Source organism: Parasteatoda tepidariorum, chromosome 12 (assembly GCF_982258835.1).
Source record: "Parasteatoda tepidariorum strain Cologne lab strain chromosome 12, Ptep-v5.0, whole genome shotgun sequence".
Classification (NCBI taxonomy): Eukaryota; Metazoa; Arthropoda; class Arachnida; order Araneae; family Theridiidae; genus Parasteatoda; species Parasteatoda tepidariorum.
The window spans coordinates 33,719,953-33,737,692 of record NC_141766.1 but is presented as its reverse complement, the minus strand read 5'-3'; the positions used below and the strand labels follow the sequence as shown (position 1 = coordinate 33,737,692).

Sequence of the window (17,740 nt, the reverse complement as noted above, 5' to 3'; positions counted from 1 at the left end):
CAAGGGGGGGGGGGAATCACTCATATTTCACTAGGATTTATTTTTTTTATCTTCAACGTAATTTTACCTGGTTTCAAATTATTTTGAAACCTCCTTTGCTTTTATGTATCTTTAAAGCAGTTGATGGAGTTTCGAAAATATTTTCAGGCCTTTTCACTTAAATAATCAATTTTCGCACCCTAATTTACACAGTTAGTTAAAGCTTAAAATAGATTATATGTAATACGAAACACTATTACTTAAGAAGAAAAATTAAGATCGATTATAAAATCATATGATCCGTACCCTCGGCGGGACTCGAACCCGCAATCCCCGGTTTAGGAGACCGATGCCTTATCCATTGGGCCACGAGGGCTTGCCAAAAGGTGAAGAATTGGCACGACTTAACTTTAAAAGCAAGACTTTAACTCTTGCCAAAATATCTCACACTCTTCTAAACTGGATATTATCTTTTCTCACAATGAATTTTATCAAAGCAATATAGATAAATATAGCAATGAATTAATTATAAAATATATTAATATTATGGATATTTTTATTTGGATTTGAAGTCAAAACTCAATGTTTTCTTCAAGCTTAAATGGTAGATAACAGACAGAAGTATTCATTTGATATGAACAATCTGGTCCTACCCCTTTATCACTCATTAAGTTTTACGCATATATAGGTTGCGTTTTGTTTTCGGGCAAATATGGTTAACCGTTTGACGTGGAATTTTTATTAAACATATATTTATGCTTTTTTCTTTATTTGTGTATTAATTTAGGTTCAAAATGAGTGAAAATATTATACTTAGCATTTTAATAGTTTATGGTTATGAAATACAGCGTGGAACGCAGCTGCGTTTTTCTACGTTAAAGGTAAAATCTTTCAAGCAAGGATGATTTCCATACAACAATTCCTCAAATTTGCCCTTATTTGCAAAGAGAAACAGTTGTTCATCATTGAAATTTTTTTTAATTTATAAAATCAATTATTGATTAATTTTGGAATATGAATAAAAAAAAGGTTTTTTTTTCCATTCAAATTCCGAAATTTATCAACGACTTTTAGTACGAATGTAATTCCGATAATCTAACATATTTTTTCGTAACTATTAGACTTTTTTTTATAATACTTGCTTACCAAAATATATTTTTATTTGTAATTAGAGTGTCAGAAGAAAAGTATATAAAGGGACACCGGTGTCCCATCTGCGTCAAAAGGATAATAAAATTTGAAGATGATGTAAATATAAGATAATAATGTTGCTAATAACAATACAGAATAGTAGATAATAATGTAGACAATTTGTTTAAAATTAACCTAATCTAACATATATATGATAATCTAACATTTTTTTTAACTATTAGACTTTTCTATAATACTTGGATACGAAAATATATTTTTATTTGTAATTAGAGCGTCAGAAGAAAAGTATATAAAGGGACACCGGTGTCTCATCTGCGTCAAAAGGATAATAAAATTTGAAGATGATGTAAATATAAGATAATAATGTTGCTAATAACAATACAGAATAATAGATAATAATATAGACAATTTGTTTAAAATTAACCTAATCTAACATATATATGACAATCTAACACATTTTTTTTGCAACTAGTAGACTTTTTTATAATACTTGGATACCAAAATATATTTTTATTTGTAATTAGAGCGTCAGAAGAAAAGTATATAAAGGGACACCGGTGTCCCATCTGCGTCAAAGGGATAGTTAAATTTGAAGATAATGTAAATATAAGATAATAATGTTGCTAATAATAATACAAAATAATAGATAATAATGTTGCTAATAATAATGCAAAATAATGGATAATAATGTAGACAGTTTATAATTAGTTTTTAAACAATTCCGACTAATTTTAAATTCATGCTTCTATTAAAGGAATTTTTTAAGTGTTGTTTTATTTTCTTTAGCCACTAGAAATAAAATGAAAGCAATTTCGGAGCGTGCATGAAATTCATATCTTAGCGTAACTCTTTATTTCTTTATGCTGTGAAATTGTTTACAATTAGTTTTTAAACAACTTAAAGTAATTTTAAACACATACAGCTATTCAAAAAAGTTTCTATAAATGTCGCTTTAATTTCTTCATCCACTAGAAATAAAAGGAAATCAATTTCAAAACGTATGTAAAATTCATATCTTTGCTTAACTTTTTACATATTTAGGACGTAAATTTTTTTACAACTAGTTTTCGAACAATTTAGATCAATTTTAAACACATATATCCATTCAAAAAAGTTTCTATAAATGTTGCTTCATGTTCTTCATCCACTAGAAATAAAATGAAATCAATTTCGAAGCGTGTGCAAAATTCATATCTTAACTTAACTTTTCATATCTTTATGACGTGGCTACTATTTTCGGAATTACTCTGCATCAAAATTGCGTTGACTTATTTTACCCAAACAAATAAATGACCGGAACAGAACAATGGTTACCATGGAAATATGGCAGTAACCCATAGTTAGCTGCGGTTGGAAAAGTCCATTTATCACTGAAGAGAATATTAGAGAATCCCCGTTGCCAGAAGGTTCTGGCATTAAATAAATACATTCAAATAATCAGTGAAGACCATGAAGTTTGTTTTTAGCTTATTTCGGAGGAAATGAGGCAGTCAAACTGTAACCGAGATAAGTAGTTAATTGGGTTACGCGAAAACGCTGCCAAGTTCAAATAATTATTGAATTAAAAATGGCATCTGGTTTTAATAGCTTAGTCGCATTTTAAGGAAGGTTAATGTTGATTAGTTTTTTAGAAGCAAATTTTTTTATTGCAAAAACACTTGATTCTACATCATTAGTTTCCATGAACAAAAAGATAAAACAGTTATAAACTTCATAACAATAACAGTAAATAGATTAAAACAAGAGCAGTAAAACACTAAAACAAGAACAATAAAAAATTAAAACAAGAACAATAAAGCATTAAAAAGGAACAATTAAATATTAAAAAACGAACAATAAAACATTGAAACAAGAACAATAAAACATTAAAACAAGAACAATAAAATAATGAAAAAGAACAATAAAATATTAGAGAAAGAACAATGAAACATTAAAACAAGTATAATTGAAGCATTAAAACATGTATAATGAAACATTTAAACAAGAGGAATAAAATATTAAAACAAAACAATAAAACAAGAACAATAAAACACTAAGCGAGAACCATAAAATACTAAAATAAGAACGATAAAACGTTAATTCAAGAACAATGAAACATTAAAACATGAACAACAAGACAAGAACAAATAAGAACAATAAACATCTTGCTGCTCAATATGGTTTATAAAGGTTTTCTTCATTCAAAGAACACTTTGCAAATGAAGTAATTTAATTTTCACAGTTTGTTTCAAAATTGTGAAAGTTGAATGTGATAAACGAAAAAATGATTTTTTTTCTCTCAAGAAAGTAGTCTCATTTCGTCAAATAACCTGCATATACGTGCATGGTAGTACTTTCGCTTGTGCTTCATTATTTTTCTTTAAAATAATATTTTTACTTGTACTTTGCTACTGTTGAAAATCATTGCATTTACTTGTAACTTCTTTTACTTAACAACTGAGTAAAAATTTCGGTTATTTGTAACAAAAAAGTCATTACATTTTGTTTCCAAAGTTTAATTTTTTAATTTTCGTATCATTTATTTAAAAAAATGTTCTGCTTTGTAATTTTTGTTTAATTTCAGTTTTTTTTCGAAAAGAAATATGCAACCCACCTGAAATATGTTATTTCTGACACTGAAGACAAACAATACTTAATTAACCTATCGTTTTTTGCTGCAATTTATCTGCCCATTGCAAGGCTCTTTAAATTTAACTGTTCTTTTGCAATTCAACGAATTCATTGTTGTATTGTTTTGAGTTTTGCATGAATTTTTTTTTTTTGCATACAAAACCGAATTCCAGTCGTTTTTTCTTTTAATTTAAGAAATATTTTGTATTACCTAATAATGTCAGTGACAAGTCAAAATTCCAAATAAAATATCTGCAATGCAGTGCGTCAAAATATATATTCTATTTAATGTTATTAACCACATTCATCAGGTTTCCCTCATAGACTCACTGCCTCATGGCTCCTTATTGATCACTTATTGAACCGTGGACTGAAAAATATAGTAAATAAAAATATAGCGCATACAAAGTTATTCGTCATATGAAATAAAGCCTTCTGGCGAATAATATTCCGTTTAACACTCTATATCTGTGGTGTAACATCTCTCCGAATTCGATGTTGAACAACTCTAAAATTATGTGCATGAACACTTTTTTTCAAGTTAACACCAAATCGATTTTTCATATACAATTTAAACGGTATATGAAAGCTTTAAATACCGAAAATTTTCGGCTCGTTTTGATTTCGTCTGTAATTGTTTACAACCGATACTAGTTGTCGAGTGTTTGCAGCTTTCTTCAATGTTGCTTTTCATCTGCAGAAAAAGTTCACCATTAAAAATATGTATGAATATTTTTAGTTGTGTAATAAGAATGCTTATATTTTAATTTTCAAGTCTCTGTAAATCGAATAAATTATTTTATAATGTATAATTTCTATCCGCTCCTGTTCTGTTAAGCCTAGTTTGAATTTGTCTTAATTTTATCTTTGCTACGAGTATATTTGCTTTACTAACTCATTTTATTTTTACAATTCGTGAATGTGTGTGTGTATGCAAATAAATTACTGATTCTTACTTCATATTGTCTCTTAAAAATAACTTTACTGACTCTTATGTGTATCATATCTTACTGTAAAAATTTTAGTGATACTTATTAACAGACATGGTGTTAGATAGAAGCTACTTTACACCAAGTAGTGTAAAGGAACATTCTAGGTTTTTCACAGAACTAGGGGCTATCATTGGGTTTTGGTGTCACGGAACATCACTTCAGTGTGCAGTATTTGTCACCATTTTTGGTGATCATATAAGCGATTTTTTCTTGTTCTGTGTTTTTTATAAATTTGAAATAATTATTTTTGGTCCTTAATTTCAGTTTTGTTCATCTTTAAACTGCTCCCTCTCAGCTGATAATAAGAATAGCGAAAATTGACAGTGTTCAGAAAAGCTAAATTTTTTTTAAAATTAAAAGCACTTGTGATCTAGTTTTTTTAACTATTTGAAAAAACAACTCCAAGGCTTTATTGTTTAGACATGTAAAAATATGCAAAACTCAAAAATTGTTTGGTTTTTATAATTTTCCTGTAGACAGGAAAATTTTGATTTCTATAAAAAAAAAAATTATAAATTTTTAAATTTTTGAACTATTTGTCCATTTAAAATTTCATTCAATTCTCATAGGCAAGACAAAAAATAAAGCTTTAAGTTAAAGTTAGTAATAAAGTTAATAATATAAAGTTAATAAATAATACTTCTGGTTAATAAAACAAAAATATACGGTATTTAAGCCATTCATTTTCTAATTTTTTCTTTCATATGGCAATAATATACCGGAAATTCTGGTTTTCAAACTTATAGTTCTTATTACCATATGATTAGTAAAAAATACAAAACTGAAAGGTCTGGTTAATAAAACAAAAAGATACGGTATTTAAGCCATTCATTTTCTAATTTTTTCTTTCATATGGCAATAATATACCGGAAATTCTGGTTTTCAAACTTATAGTTCTTATTACCATATGATTAGTAAAAAATACAAAACTGAAAGTAAATTTAACCGAATGCATCATTTTTTTGCCATGATTTAAGGTATCATGATAAAATTACCAAATTTCATCACATGTTATAAAACCATATTTTGTTGCAAATTTTCTTAAAAGTCACTACCAAAGCGCTTCGGTAAAAATAACCGAGCTTTATGGCGTTCTCATAGATTTAGAAATACAGTAAATTTTATCATATTCTGGTAGTTTTTGCAAAAAAATTTTTTTCTCAGTGCATGAAAAAAAATGCTCAGTTTCCAGTTGGAGGGGGAGAATTTTAATAAACTTGTATCCAAGAGATTGATGTACAAAAGCTAAATAACGTTCTTTTATTTTCCTATAAATTAAGAAAAAAAATGGCCTGATTATTGAAATTCAAGATAAACTATTTAAATACGAAACTTTCTTTAAGCCTAAACCAAGAGAACAAGCTGGAAGAGATGCAATTTTAAAGAATGGTGTGTTTGTTACTCCGATTTAAATTCTTTCATCGCATTCTTGGCCAAAGCGTCTCTAATTGCTCAAACAACTCCCACTTTCAACGGTAAGCGCTTCTGTTTAAACAACTGAAGAAACTTATTTTCTTTCAAAACACATTGTTCCTTTAGAAGTTATAACGAATTAGTCTTACAACATTGACTTATTTTGAATAGAAAAGAATGATGACTTTAATCAAGGTTCTTCGTTTCTAATTAGAAAGGAGTGTATTTTTTACTTGAAAAAAAACAACAACACTGAAATCCTGAGTATGTTTATTGACAAAAGTAATTAACTGCGCAATGATGCTACCATCAGATAAAAATCTTAACAAAATGTAGATATTTTTATACTTATTTCTTAATAGTTAGAATCATTTGCTTACGCAGCTATTTAATGTATTCTTTAAAAATATTTACGGAAAAATTTAGCTTATTGCGATTACTACACCGAGAAAAAAATATGATCAAAACTACTAGAATATAGTAAAATTTAGTATGTTTTTTTTTCATGCCTTATGAGAAAATCAAAATAATGTTTACCGTAGCTCTTTGGTAATAACTTCTGTTCAAATTACAACAACTATATAAGGTTTTTTTATCATGCTATTTGGTAGTAAATTTGGTAAAATTTAGTAATTTTAATAGTTTTAGTAAAATATGAGATAACATAAAAATGTTCAGTTCCATAGTCTCTATTTTATTAAGTTATAATATTATATATATTTTATTAAGTTATAAGTTTAGTTCTTGTAACTCGCTAACAGCGTTTTTGGTGACTTAATTCGTATATATATATATATATATATATATATATATATATATATATATATATATATATATATATATATATATATATATATATATATATATATATATATATATATATATATATATATATATATATATATATATATATATATATATATATATATATATATATATATATATATATATATATATATATATATATATACAATTTAGAGAATTAGATTATTTTGGAAGTTCCGAGATCAAAAACTTTCAATTCTCAATACTTTCTGAGTTCGAAAAAGAAGCTTATTTTGAAAAATAATAAATACTAAAATGAAAAAAAAAAAAAAAACTATATATATATTTAAAAGAAAATGAATTACTTACATTAGTTCAAGAGAAAAGTTTGGACTCGCTTACGAATTTCCGAGCTTGAAAGCTTTTAGTACAATATTTTTTGATTTCGAATAGGAAATTTATTTTTTGAAGATAAAAACAATGAATAATTAAAATAAAGAATTTGTACGTAATTAGAGGAGAATAAATTAAATTTGTAAGTTGTAGTGGTAAGCTGCTGCTTATTTTTCAATTTCGAGAACGAAAATTTTAGCGAGCAATCCAAACTATAGATTAGTTAGATTTTTTTTAGCCTAAAGCTGTAGATTTATCATCTCAAATAAAGACCAAAATTCGTGTAAATATAATACACATAGTTTGAGTTTACCTATTCTTGGACCATAGCAGCTAATACTATTCATATATTTATGCTTAATAAATTAAGAAAATAAATTTCAGTAATCTGTTTAGCTTGGAGGTAAGAAAGTATAAGAAAATAATGTTTTGAGATTGAGCCTGAAAACTTTTTTCATCTTATGAGCCCTTGTGAGATCCCAGCTAAATCTAGGCATCTCTGCTGAACCAACACCTTCCAGAAGAAAGAAAGCCTTTTCACGTGTTACCATAAATGAGAAATCAGATCTTTTAGTAGTCATAACTATGTGACATATTTATAATAAACCCCCGCTGCTCAGTTTTGTAGTCCAGACGTTCTGATACACCCCCCCTGCGCAGTTTATGTTCGTTACATTGATCTGATCGGAGCCTTCACTCTTCTGGGAAGTATTGGTTGAGCTCGTGTGATTGCTAATGGATTTGTAATGTTTCGTCATTTTTTAAAGATCCCGTAGTATTTAAATAAAAGCCAAAATTTCTCGCATTTGTCTAAAACTACTTTTATTTTCCTTTCAAGAAGTTATAGAACAAGGGAGGGGGCAGGATAGCCTGGTCGGTAGGGCGCTGGGCCCACGTCCGAGAGTTCGTGGGTTCGAACCCCGCCGGCCGAAGACTCCCCGTGTAGTAAAGTGACTGATGCACGTTAAATCTGTCGAGTCGCGAAAGTCCTCCATGTTCCCATAGCAAATCAGAACCTCTGGGGGTACTGGATTGGAGATCAATCGTTCTCTGATTCAGATCAAAATTACGATCTGAGGATGAATGAATGGATGTATGAATGGGTCCGCCTTATAAAACAGGCGTGACGTATGATGTGGCAGAAGTCGAATTCTTGGCCATAGAAGGCGCCACTGAAAAAACGAGAATCGCACACTCTGCCTTAATTTGCTCGGTTTCACCAAGCAGGCTTGCCCGTTTGGCAAGTGGCATTAAAACCGACCAACCAACCAACCATAGAACAAAGGAATTTTAGAGTAAGGAATTGGAACGAGAGAGTTCAAACAGAATTATTAAAGTACTTACCTTGAGCGAATCCAAGCACAAACACGATGTAAATTGTCACAAAACACAGTAAATCAGTTAAAATCATTTTGTATATCATTACAACGAAAGGGCCTACCAGTTTGAATCCTCTATAAGAAATAAATAAGAAATTTAAAATCGATATGCACCTCCCTAAATACATAATTTTTAATTCATTTTTTTAAAAACGAAATCAAGAAATTTCCATGTTATTTATTATCAGTCAATCAGAGCAAAAAATAAATAAGAAGCCCCGAATATCAATTTTTCGAAATTGAAATTGAAATGCGAAAATTTCGAAATTGAATTCGAATTGAAAGATCGATTGATTCGAGTTGGAAAATGAATCAAAATTTCTAAATTGAAATGCGTTCTTCTCTCATTACAAAACGACCAAAAATAAATAAGTTTTGTTTTCTTGAATAAATAATTTTCTCAGATTGATCTCCATAATAATTCATATAATTTTAATATTTTTTTCTTGATTAAAATAAAAGTATTTGACTGCTAATTTGTATAAATTTTAAAGGTATATTTCTTTCAAAGAAAGAAAAGATGCTTATAATATTTAATTCCAAATTCCTGAAATACGCTTAAAAATACATCGCACAAATTGAATACAAAATATTACATGAATAAAGGTTTTATACAAATGGAAAACACCTTTAAATAAAATACATCATGTTGGTAGAAATTCTAAATATCTCGTATTAATAAATGAAAAATATTGTTCGTGCGAAGAAATATTTATTATTTAATATAGATAAAATCTTAAAAATTTCTAATATAAATGAATACATATCTAATATATTACGAAATATTGTGACGGAAGTTATTGCTCCAAGAACAACATTATAATTTAGTACTAATATATTAAATGTTAATAGCAACTTAAAATATATCTTTTAATAAATGTAAGTTAGGAAATATTTAAAGACAAAATGTTAAACACTGATAGAAATGAAACAGTGCTTCGATTAAATTATATATATGAATGAAAAGGCTAATACAGACGACCAGCATTGAAATTACATTTGAAATTAAATTATTAAATGTTGAAAGAACTGGAAAATACTTCATATTATTGTATAGAATTATTCTATGAAAAGCATGATATGAGTAAAGGCCTTATAAATTAAATAGAATTATATTTCGAAAAAATTAAATTATATTTTGAAAATAAATTATTAAGTGCTGATAGGAAACTGAAAACATCTTTTATTAATTAAAAATATTATACAAATATAGGATTTACAGTCATCGACAAAGTTATTTAATTTCAACCATTCTAAATATTGATAAAAATGAGAAATGCTTTTGAAATGTTTATTTTAATTAGTTCTACATCATATTTTTTTTCTAAAAAAAGACAAGTCACAATTTTGTTTTATGCTTTCGTTTTTCAAATTAAAATTAATTTCTAAATGCAGACTCACATCGATTTACATTAACTCTAATGAAAATTAATGCAGTTACCTGCTAATTCAATTAATTACTTATCGTAGTGAAAAAGAAATAAAAGTAGAAAAAATATTGCGTTCTCCGCTTCAATTAATATGCTTTTAAATTAATATTTCTTGCACATTAATAAACTCTTTTATCTCAGATGCTATTTCCAAAATTAGATGGAAAAAGGAGTATTAAAAAGAATTTTACCACACGTAATTTTTTACTAAATTAATATAAATTTGTTTTCCAAAAAGAAAATTAAATATTGAACTAATTTATATATTATGAATGCTCAAATTACCTATTGTAATCAACGGTACAGTATATGAACGGTACCTTTATTTTTTCCATTTTAAAACAATAATCATAATAAAGAAGCATCAACGAAATATCTATGTATTAATTAGCTTTTAACATATAATTTTTATTACAAATTTATCTACTATATATTTTAGATTCATTTTTAAAAATTTTATAGCACTCTCAGAAAAATTGGACCAATTCATATGGGTGAATCTCAGGAATCATTAATCGAATTCGATCTATTCTCTAGGTTGTCCAGACCGTAACCCTGTCAAACCGTAACCTCAGGATTAATTAATTGAATTTAACACAATAAGGGCTTCAAAATTTTCGATGTTCACGATTATTTTCTGATATTTTATACATTTTCAAACAATACTGGAGGTGTAAAAATAGTGTGCCTATTATTTTTTATTATTTTTTTTTAGTATCAAAAGTTAAAGGTTTTAGAGATCTGCACACATGTTAGAAATATTAAAACGCCTTGAGCTATACTATTGTACTAATTTACAACAACCCTAATAAAGTGCTAAATTAAATCATATTTTAGTTCAAATTTAACTATAGGATTAAAATTATCGAGTTCAAAAAGTTCGAAAACATGACAAATTCTCTATACTTTGTTTATATTAGAAATTTTTGAACGATATTATTGTTCAACTTGTTCCAAGCCTTTTAAAAGTCTATATTTTGGATAAGTTTTTAAATTAATAGAGTTAAGTTTTGTTCACATATTTAGTTGTTCGTTTATTATTTACAGTTTTACATAAATGATTTCATAATTACGCGTTTTCGTTATGTATTTTACAGCATTTAAAATTATCTTTTAATTTATAGATAATTTCACGAGCTTAAAACCATTTCTATTTCAAGCAGATGGCAAATGTTACGTTCTCGCCATATATCGCGTGTTCTATTTTTAGCAATTTACTACTTAGATTAAATAGGTGTCTGACGAAAGCATTTACCGGAAAATTTTTTTTTTTTTATCAGTTTTCCTCCTTCTTAGAATCGTTAATGCTGAGTACACCTACTATTCGTTCAGTCAAAAGAATGGAAGAAAATTAAAACTTTATAAAGCTACTTTAATTTCATAATCACAATATATGATTGTGCAAAATTATACAAAATTACAAATTTGAATGCAAAAATACTAGTTTTAGTATTTCTTCGAATTTTTTCCTCAAATTTTTCCTGAACTTTTGATTGATTTGTTTTATTTTCTGAAAGCTTTCTTATTTTCTTAGTTTTTTTGGAGCTCCTCTCATTATTTTATCGATTATTTTGCTTTGGCTATATTAATACAATGTTAGAAAGCATTATTTTTCTGCTATAATCATATTAACTGACGAGAAGAATATATCTTTTTGTTGATTTGTTTTCTAGATTTTTTTAAAAAATTTTCTTATTTTCTCAATTAAAAAAAAATTATTATTGTTTCCAATTGTTTTTAAAAATGTTTTTTTTAAGTTGCTGTTTATGCTTATTTAAAATTTATACCTCATTAAAAAATACTTTTTATAAATGTTTTTTAGCTTTGTAAAATTTTTTTAAATTTCTCAAGAAATAGTCAGAGCATTATATTGTAACTTCAGAGTTGTTTTGTGCATGCGATTTTTTCATACTTTGCAGTAAGGTTTAAAGCTTTCATAGGTTTGAGGGGCCTACAGTAAATTACGAAAGAAAATTAGTATTTTCAAACACCCTGTGCTAGATAATCAATCAATGAGCTTGTAACTTGTATCGATTACTTTAATTGTTATTTGCAACAACTGCATATAATTTCGTAATTCTAGCTTACATATTTATCGAGATATGGACATTTTTATTAAAAAAAAATTTTTTTTTGGTCTTTATTTTGCAATAACATAAAAAAATTAAATAAAATTTTCGGAGCAATATAAAATTAAATTCAATTTTCTTTTTAAAATTTGAAAAAAGTTCACCTAAAATTATGCAAGATATGAGTATTCAAAGTAGTGCAAAAATAAAATAAAATGAAAAAATGCGCGATGTGCGAAAAAATTTTTCCCTCCATAATTTTGTAGTCAATCGTATTTTGTAACTAAGGAAAAAAGTTTTATTTTCATTTGAAAACATAAAAAGTTTCGAGCAATTTTCTTGGTAGTTTTTTTCAGCTTTTGTACTTTTTAAAAAGGTAAATAAGAAAAGAAGATAGTTTTAGCAAAGAACGATGTATTTTTTTTTCTTTTCCGAACAGTTTATTCATGAGATTTAATTGTAACTTGAAACTCAACTGCTTCGTTACATGCTTTGTAGTCAACAATATACTTTTCTAAAAAGAAATTACTTTCCTAAAAAGAAAAAAAATGCAAGACAAAAATATCATTTAAAACAATGCTCTCTTTAAGTTATATGATTACTTTCAGAAATTAATGCAAAATTAAATAAGTTCATATTTAAGAAAGGGGGAAAATATTTTTTTATAAAGGGCAAGTTTGGCGACGTTTCTACTTTTTTTATTCCTGAAATATATTTTAAATAATCCTTTGATAACATTTATTTGAAATTTTTTTTATTTTATTATAGTAAAAGAAAGATGAATAAAATATAACAGAAATGAAAAAAAGTACAATAAAGTGCAAATATATTTTCTAATTAATATGTAATCTGAAAAATTATGAGCAAAGCTTTTCTATTATGAAACATAAAATTGTTCGTTATATATACTTAGTGATGAAACTGGCGTGTCTTGTTGTATTTATATAAAAAATATATATATATATATATGTTTGTAAGAATTAAAATAAAGTTTATCAATTTACAATTAAAGGAATTAAAAGAAAAGCAAAGCATAACTTTTACATAAAATTTCATCACATTTACTAATGCAAAGTATTTATATTGAGAATTAAGCTGTATAAAAGTTATAAACGCTTAATGGTAAAGCTAAAAGTTATTTCCAACTACGCCATTATTCCTTTTATGAAAAAGATTCCTTATGACGATAGAAAAAATTGCTTAGATTCAACTATTCTGAATATAATTGGTAAAAATAGATAAAGAAACCCTATCTACTTAATTCTATTGTTTTGAAATCAAGGTAAGGAATTTCATCTGAGGGATTCAAATTTCTAAACCAAAATAAATTAAAGAACTGGTTTGATGTTTCTGATTTTTTGTATAAGTAAAACAAAATAGAAAGTATTTTGCGAACGAAATAATGCATTCTATGGAACGGAAATAAGCTTTAAAAACTTCAGAGCCTCTTATCAAAACACTAAAACAGGTTTCCTGTTTAAGGTCAAAATGACTATCACATTCCTATTCAACACAATAAAGATGACCTAAATGAAAAGTTCTAATATGAATAAAGCTTTTCGGAATGAAAGTTAAAGTTAATTGTATAAATGAAAGTTAACATTAATTGTATAAATGAAAGTTACGTTAATTTTAAGATTTAAAAATTAATGTAAATTTTATAAATGGAAGCTAAGGTTAATTGTAAGAATTAAAAGTTAAAGCAAATTATATAGATAAAAATTAAAGTTAATTTTTAGAATTAAATGTTTAATACGTTAAGAATAACATTAGTTATGAGAATAACATTAATTGGCTAAATTGAAAGTTAATGTAAATTGTATAATTAAAAGTTAACGTTAATTGTATGAATTAAAAGTTAATGAGGATTGTATAAATGAAAGTTAGCGTTAATTGTAAGAATTAAAATTAATGTAAATTGCATAAATGAAAGTCAACACTAATTGTAAGAAATAAGATTAAATGGAAATTGTATATATTAAAGTTAACGTTAACTGTAGTAATTAAAAGTTAATGGGGATAGCATAAATGAAAGTTAGCGTCAATTGTAAGAATCAAAAACTGTTTCAAACTGTATGAAGGACTATTAACGTTAATTGTATGAATTAAAAATTTATTGTAAATTATTTGAATGACAGTTAAAGAAAAGTTTAAGAATTAAAAATTTATGTTAGTTGTATAAATTAAAGTTAATGTTAATTATATGAATTAATAGCTAATTTAAATTGTATGAATGAACGTAAATGCTAATTGTATGAATTAAAGTTAATTTAAATTTCATGAATAAAAGTTAATGTTAATTGTAAGAAATAAAAATTAATTATCGATTTGTATAAATCAAAGTTAACGTTAATTGCATGAACTAGAAGTTAATGTAAATTGCATACTTACAAGTAACCATAAATTTTATAAATGGTAGTTAATTGCAGAATTGGGAAAAAAATGCAACTCGTGAAAAGTAAATAAGGTTAAATTGTATAAATGATTTATGTTCAATCAAACTAAGATCTGTCAGAAAAACTTTTAGGCTAAAAATATGCAGATTATTGTATTACAAAGTTAAAACTTCTTATTTACAATCCTAATAGTTTTGTTGAATAAAACCATTTTATATCAACAGAAAAAAAATTCATTTATTAAAACTCAGTGTTGACTAATTATTTTCTTATTGTAACTCAGTGTTGACTAATTATTTTCTTATTAAAACTCTATCTTGACTAGTTATTTTCTTATTAACTAATTAAAAAATTTTATTCGCTTCAAAAATACATAAAAAAAATAACAGTCGATATGTTTTAAGAGCTTCAAATATAGGAACCCGTTTTCAAGACTTGCTAGACGTGAATGAAAAGAAGAAAAAATTATTTGAAATATAAGAAGTAAAGTTGCCATATGAAAATTGGAAAAATAAAAATGAGAAATAAAGTTAGAAAAACCACAGTAGTCGAGAGAGAAAAAATATGAAAAGCAAAACAAGAAAAACCTCAGTGGCTGAGTGGGACAAATCAGGATAAAATGCATTTCCACGCGCTATAGAGGGCAGGTGATGAACTAATGCCGTTAATTCAGATGATTAAAACAATATTTCCAAGGTGAGCACATGTGACATCAGAATCTTCTTTAATTCTTGGTTAAATAAAAATATCTGAAAAAAATACTAATAAAAAGCAATATATTCCTTTGTTTATTCACGTTGAATAAAATAAATTTAATTACTCTGCAAAAAACTCCGAACCAAATTCCGATGAAAAGTACCGGCACTCAGGGACCGGTACTTTTTACCATAAAATCTATTTTTGCCGTAAAATTTTATGGATCAAAAAAATCCGATATATTGTAATTTTTACAGTAATATTCAGTGTAAAGTTACTGAATGACTGTAATTAAGTAAATATTTTTTATAATATATTACGTGATAAAATTTTATGGTAAAAATGGATTTTATGTATGCTGCACTCAGGGCGGCAGTACTTTTTACTGTAATTTATCTGGAATTTTTTTGTTGTGCATCTGAATCGAAAAATTAAAATGTTCTTCAATTTTTTTATTATTTTTTTTTTAAAATTCTACATAGATCATATGATTTATTGAATTACTTCACAACATCAAGCTCGAGTTTATTTTAACTATTTCTATAATTTTAAAACTATACTATAAGAGAAGTTTCTGAAAAATATCATGTTTATTGTTTTGTTGTCCTTTTATGAGTTAATGTTAAATTAAAATAAAGAATTTTGTAGTGCAATATATATATATATATATAATAATTTTATATTAGAGACATCACCCCTCGATGCATCCTGTTTTTTTTTTTTCGTTTTTTTTTAAACTTTTAAGCAAGATTCTCTGGAGTCTTTCGTCAGATATTTCATTTACAATAAATTATTATAGTTTTATTGTTTTCTTGGATTATTAATTGACATTTTCTCAATAAATGAAATTAAATACGAACTAAAGCGTACAAGTTTTTTTTATTTATTTACATTCTTATTGGCTTTCGAATAAAATGTAACTTTTCATGGGTGTTTTTTTTATTTTTCATTGTCTTCAAGGCTCATTATTATTCCTGAGAAGGTAGAAACATGCAAAACAGTTAACTATTTCCCCCTTAACTATATCCTTCTTTCAATGAATCGGTTTTTAGTTAACTAGTTGTCTACTAGTCATCATTATAAAGCTCTGAAATATTGAAAGTTAGCTCTTCCCGGAAATAAATGAAAGCGATATTTTAAAAACAATATTTTACTGAATTCAGTTCGTCTGTTAGTATTGGAGAAAGAAAACAAAATTAGTTATACTTTTTATTGTTGCTTTAAAGAAAATCCATAGAAACATTGTCATCGGTTATTATTTCGGGCAAGCAGCTGAAATTGCGCGCTTCAGTAAATAGTTGAAAAAATAACTATAGCTCAAAATATGTAAAAAAGGTAAACAAATAACTAAAATAAATATAATATATAAATATGCAGCTTAAAAGACGTGTATAACTCAAAATTTATGCTGAAGAAAATGGACTTAATTTGAAGTGCGTGTATAAAAAAAAGGATTTAATTTGAAGTACGTCTTTAAAAAAATGAACTTAATTTGAAGTGCACGTTTAAAAAGTAAACTTAATTTGAAGTGCGTCCTTAAAAAAGGAACTTAGTTTGAAATACATGTTTAAAAAATAAACTTAATTTGAAGTGCGTCTTTAAGAAAGGAACTTAATTTGAAGTACATGTTTAAAAAAGGAGCTTAATTTGAAATGCATGTTTAAAAAAGGAACTTAATTTGAAGTACATGTTTAAAAAAGGAACTTATTTTGAAATGCATGCTTAGAAAAAGAACTTAATTTGAAGAGCATGTTTTAAAAAGGGACTTAATTTGAAGTGTGTGTTTGAAAAAATGGACATAGCTCAAAATGCCTCCCTAAGAAAATTGAGAAAGATCTTTAAGATAGAGTCCGTTTCTCAAACTGCTGTTATGTTTATTTTGATTTAAAAGGAATAACTTGTGAATAAAGATTTTTCAAAAGTTAAAAAAATATAAGAGTTCAAGAGTAACCTAAATGAGATTCGGATTAATTATTTAATATTGCAAAAGAAAATTTAGAGTAATGTCTAGTTTTTCAAATGTTTATTTCAGGCCTTTATCATAAAAAAATTAACCACCAATTAGTTAATTTTTTAAAATAAACTAATCATAAAAGAAAGGGAAAAAAAATCTAAAATTAGTAAATTTTCATTGAATTCTCTTTCATAGATTAAAAATGCATCAGTAAGTGACAATAGAATTTTTTAAATTGGTTATAACTTAAATTTAACAAGATTTATATGATTTATAAGTTTTATGTTATAACTTCTTTATCATTTAAGTAGTCATTATGGGTCGTAAGCCTTAATTTTTCGATATTTTTACAAACGTTTAAATATTCATTTGATTTAACATTTTATGATTATGAATATAACAGTAAAATTACAATATGATCCAATAGAAAATACTCAGATGAGTAAAATTTCAGTGGATTTTTTTTCCCCGCACAAATGTTACTGAATGTACCGGTGTTTAAACAACTTCAC

General features: G+C 26.1%; 1 protein-coding gene and 1 non-coding gene across 2 annotated transcripts in view; both read right to left on the bottom strand.

Annotated features, from left to right (window-relative positions):
- Positions 1 to 17,740, bottom strand: part of nan (transient receptor potential cation channel subfamily V member nanchung) — a 107,977-nt gene that overhangs the window by 72,178 nt on the left and 18,059 nt on the right. The window contains exon 12 of the mRNA XM_087155666.1: positions 8,649 to 8,758. Within this exon, the coding sequence (XP_087011792.1) occupies positions 8,649 to 8,758 (110 nt within the window). The remainder of the gene's footprint in view (positions 1 to 8,648; positions 8,759 to 17,740) is intronic.
- Positions 283 to 355, bottom strand: TRNAR-CCU (transfer RNA arginine (anticodon CCU)). The gene has a single exon. It is a non-coding gene; the product is annotated as a tRNA-Arg (tRNA).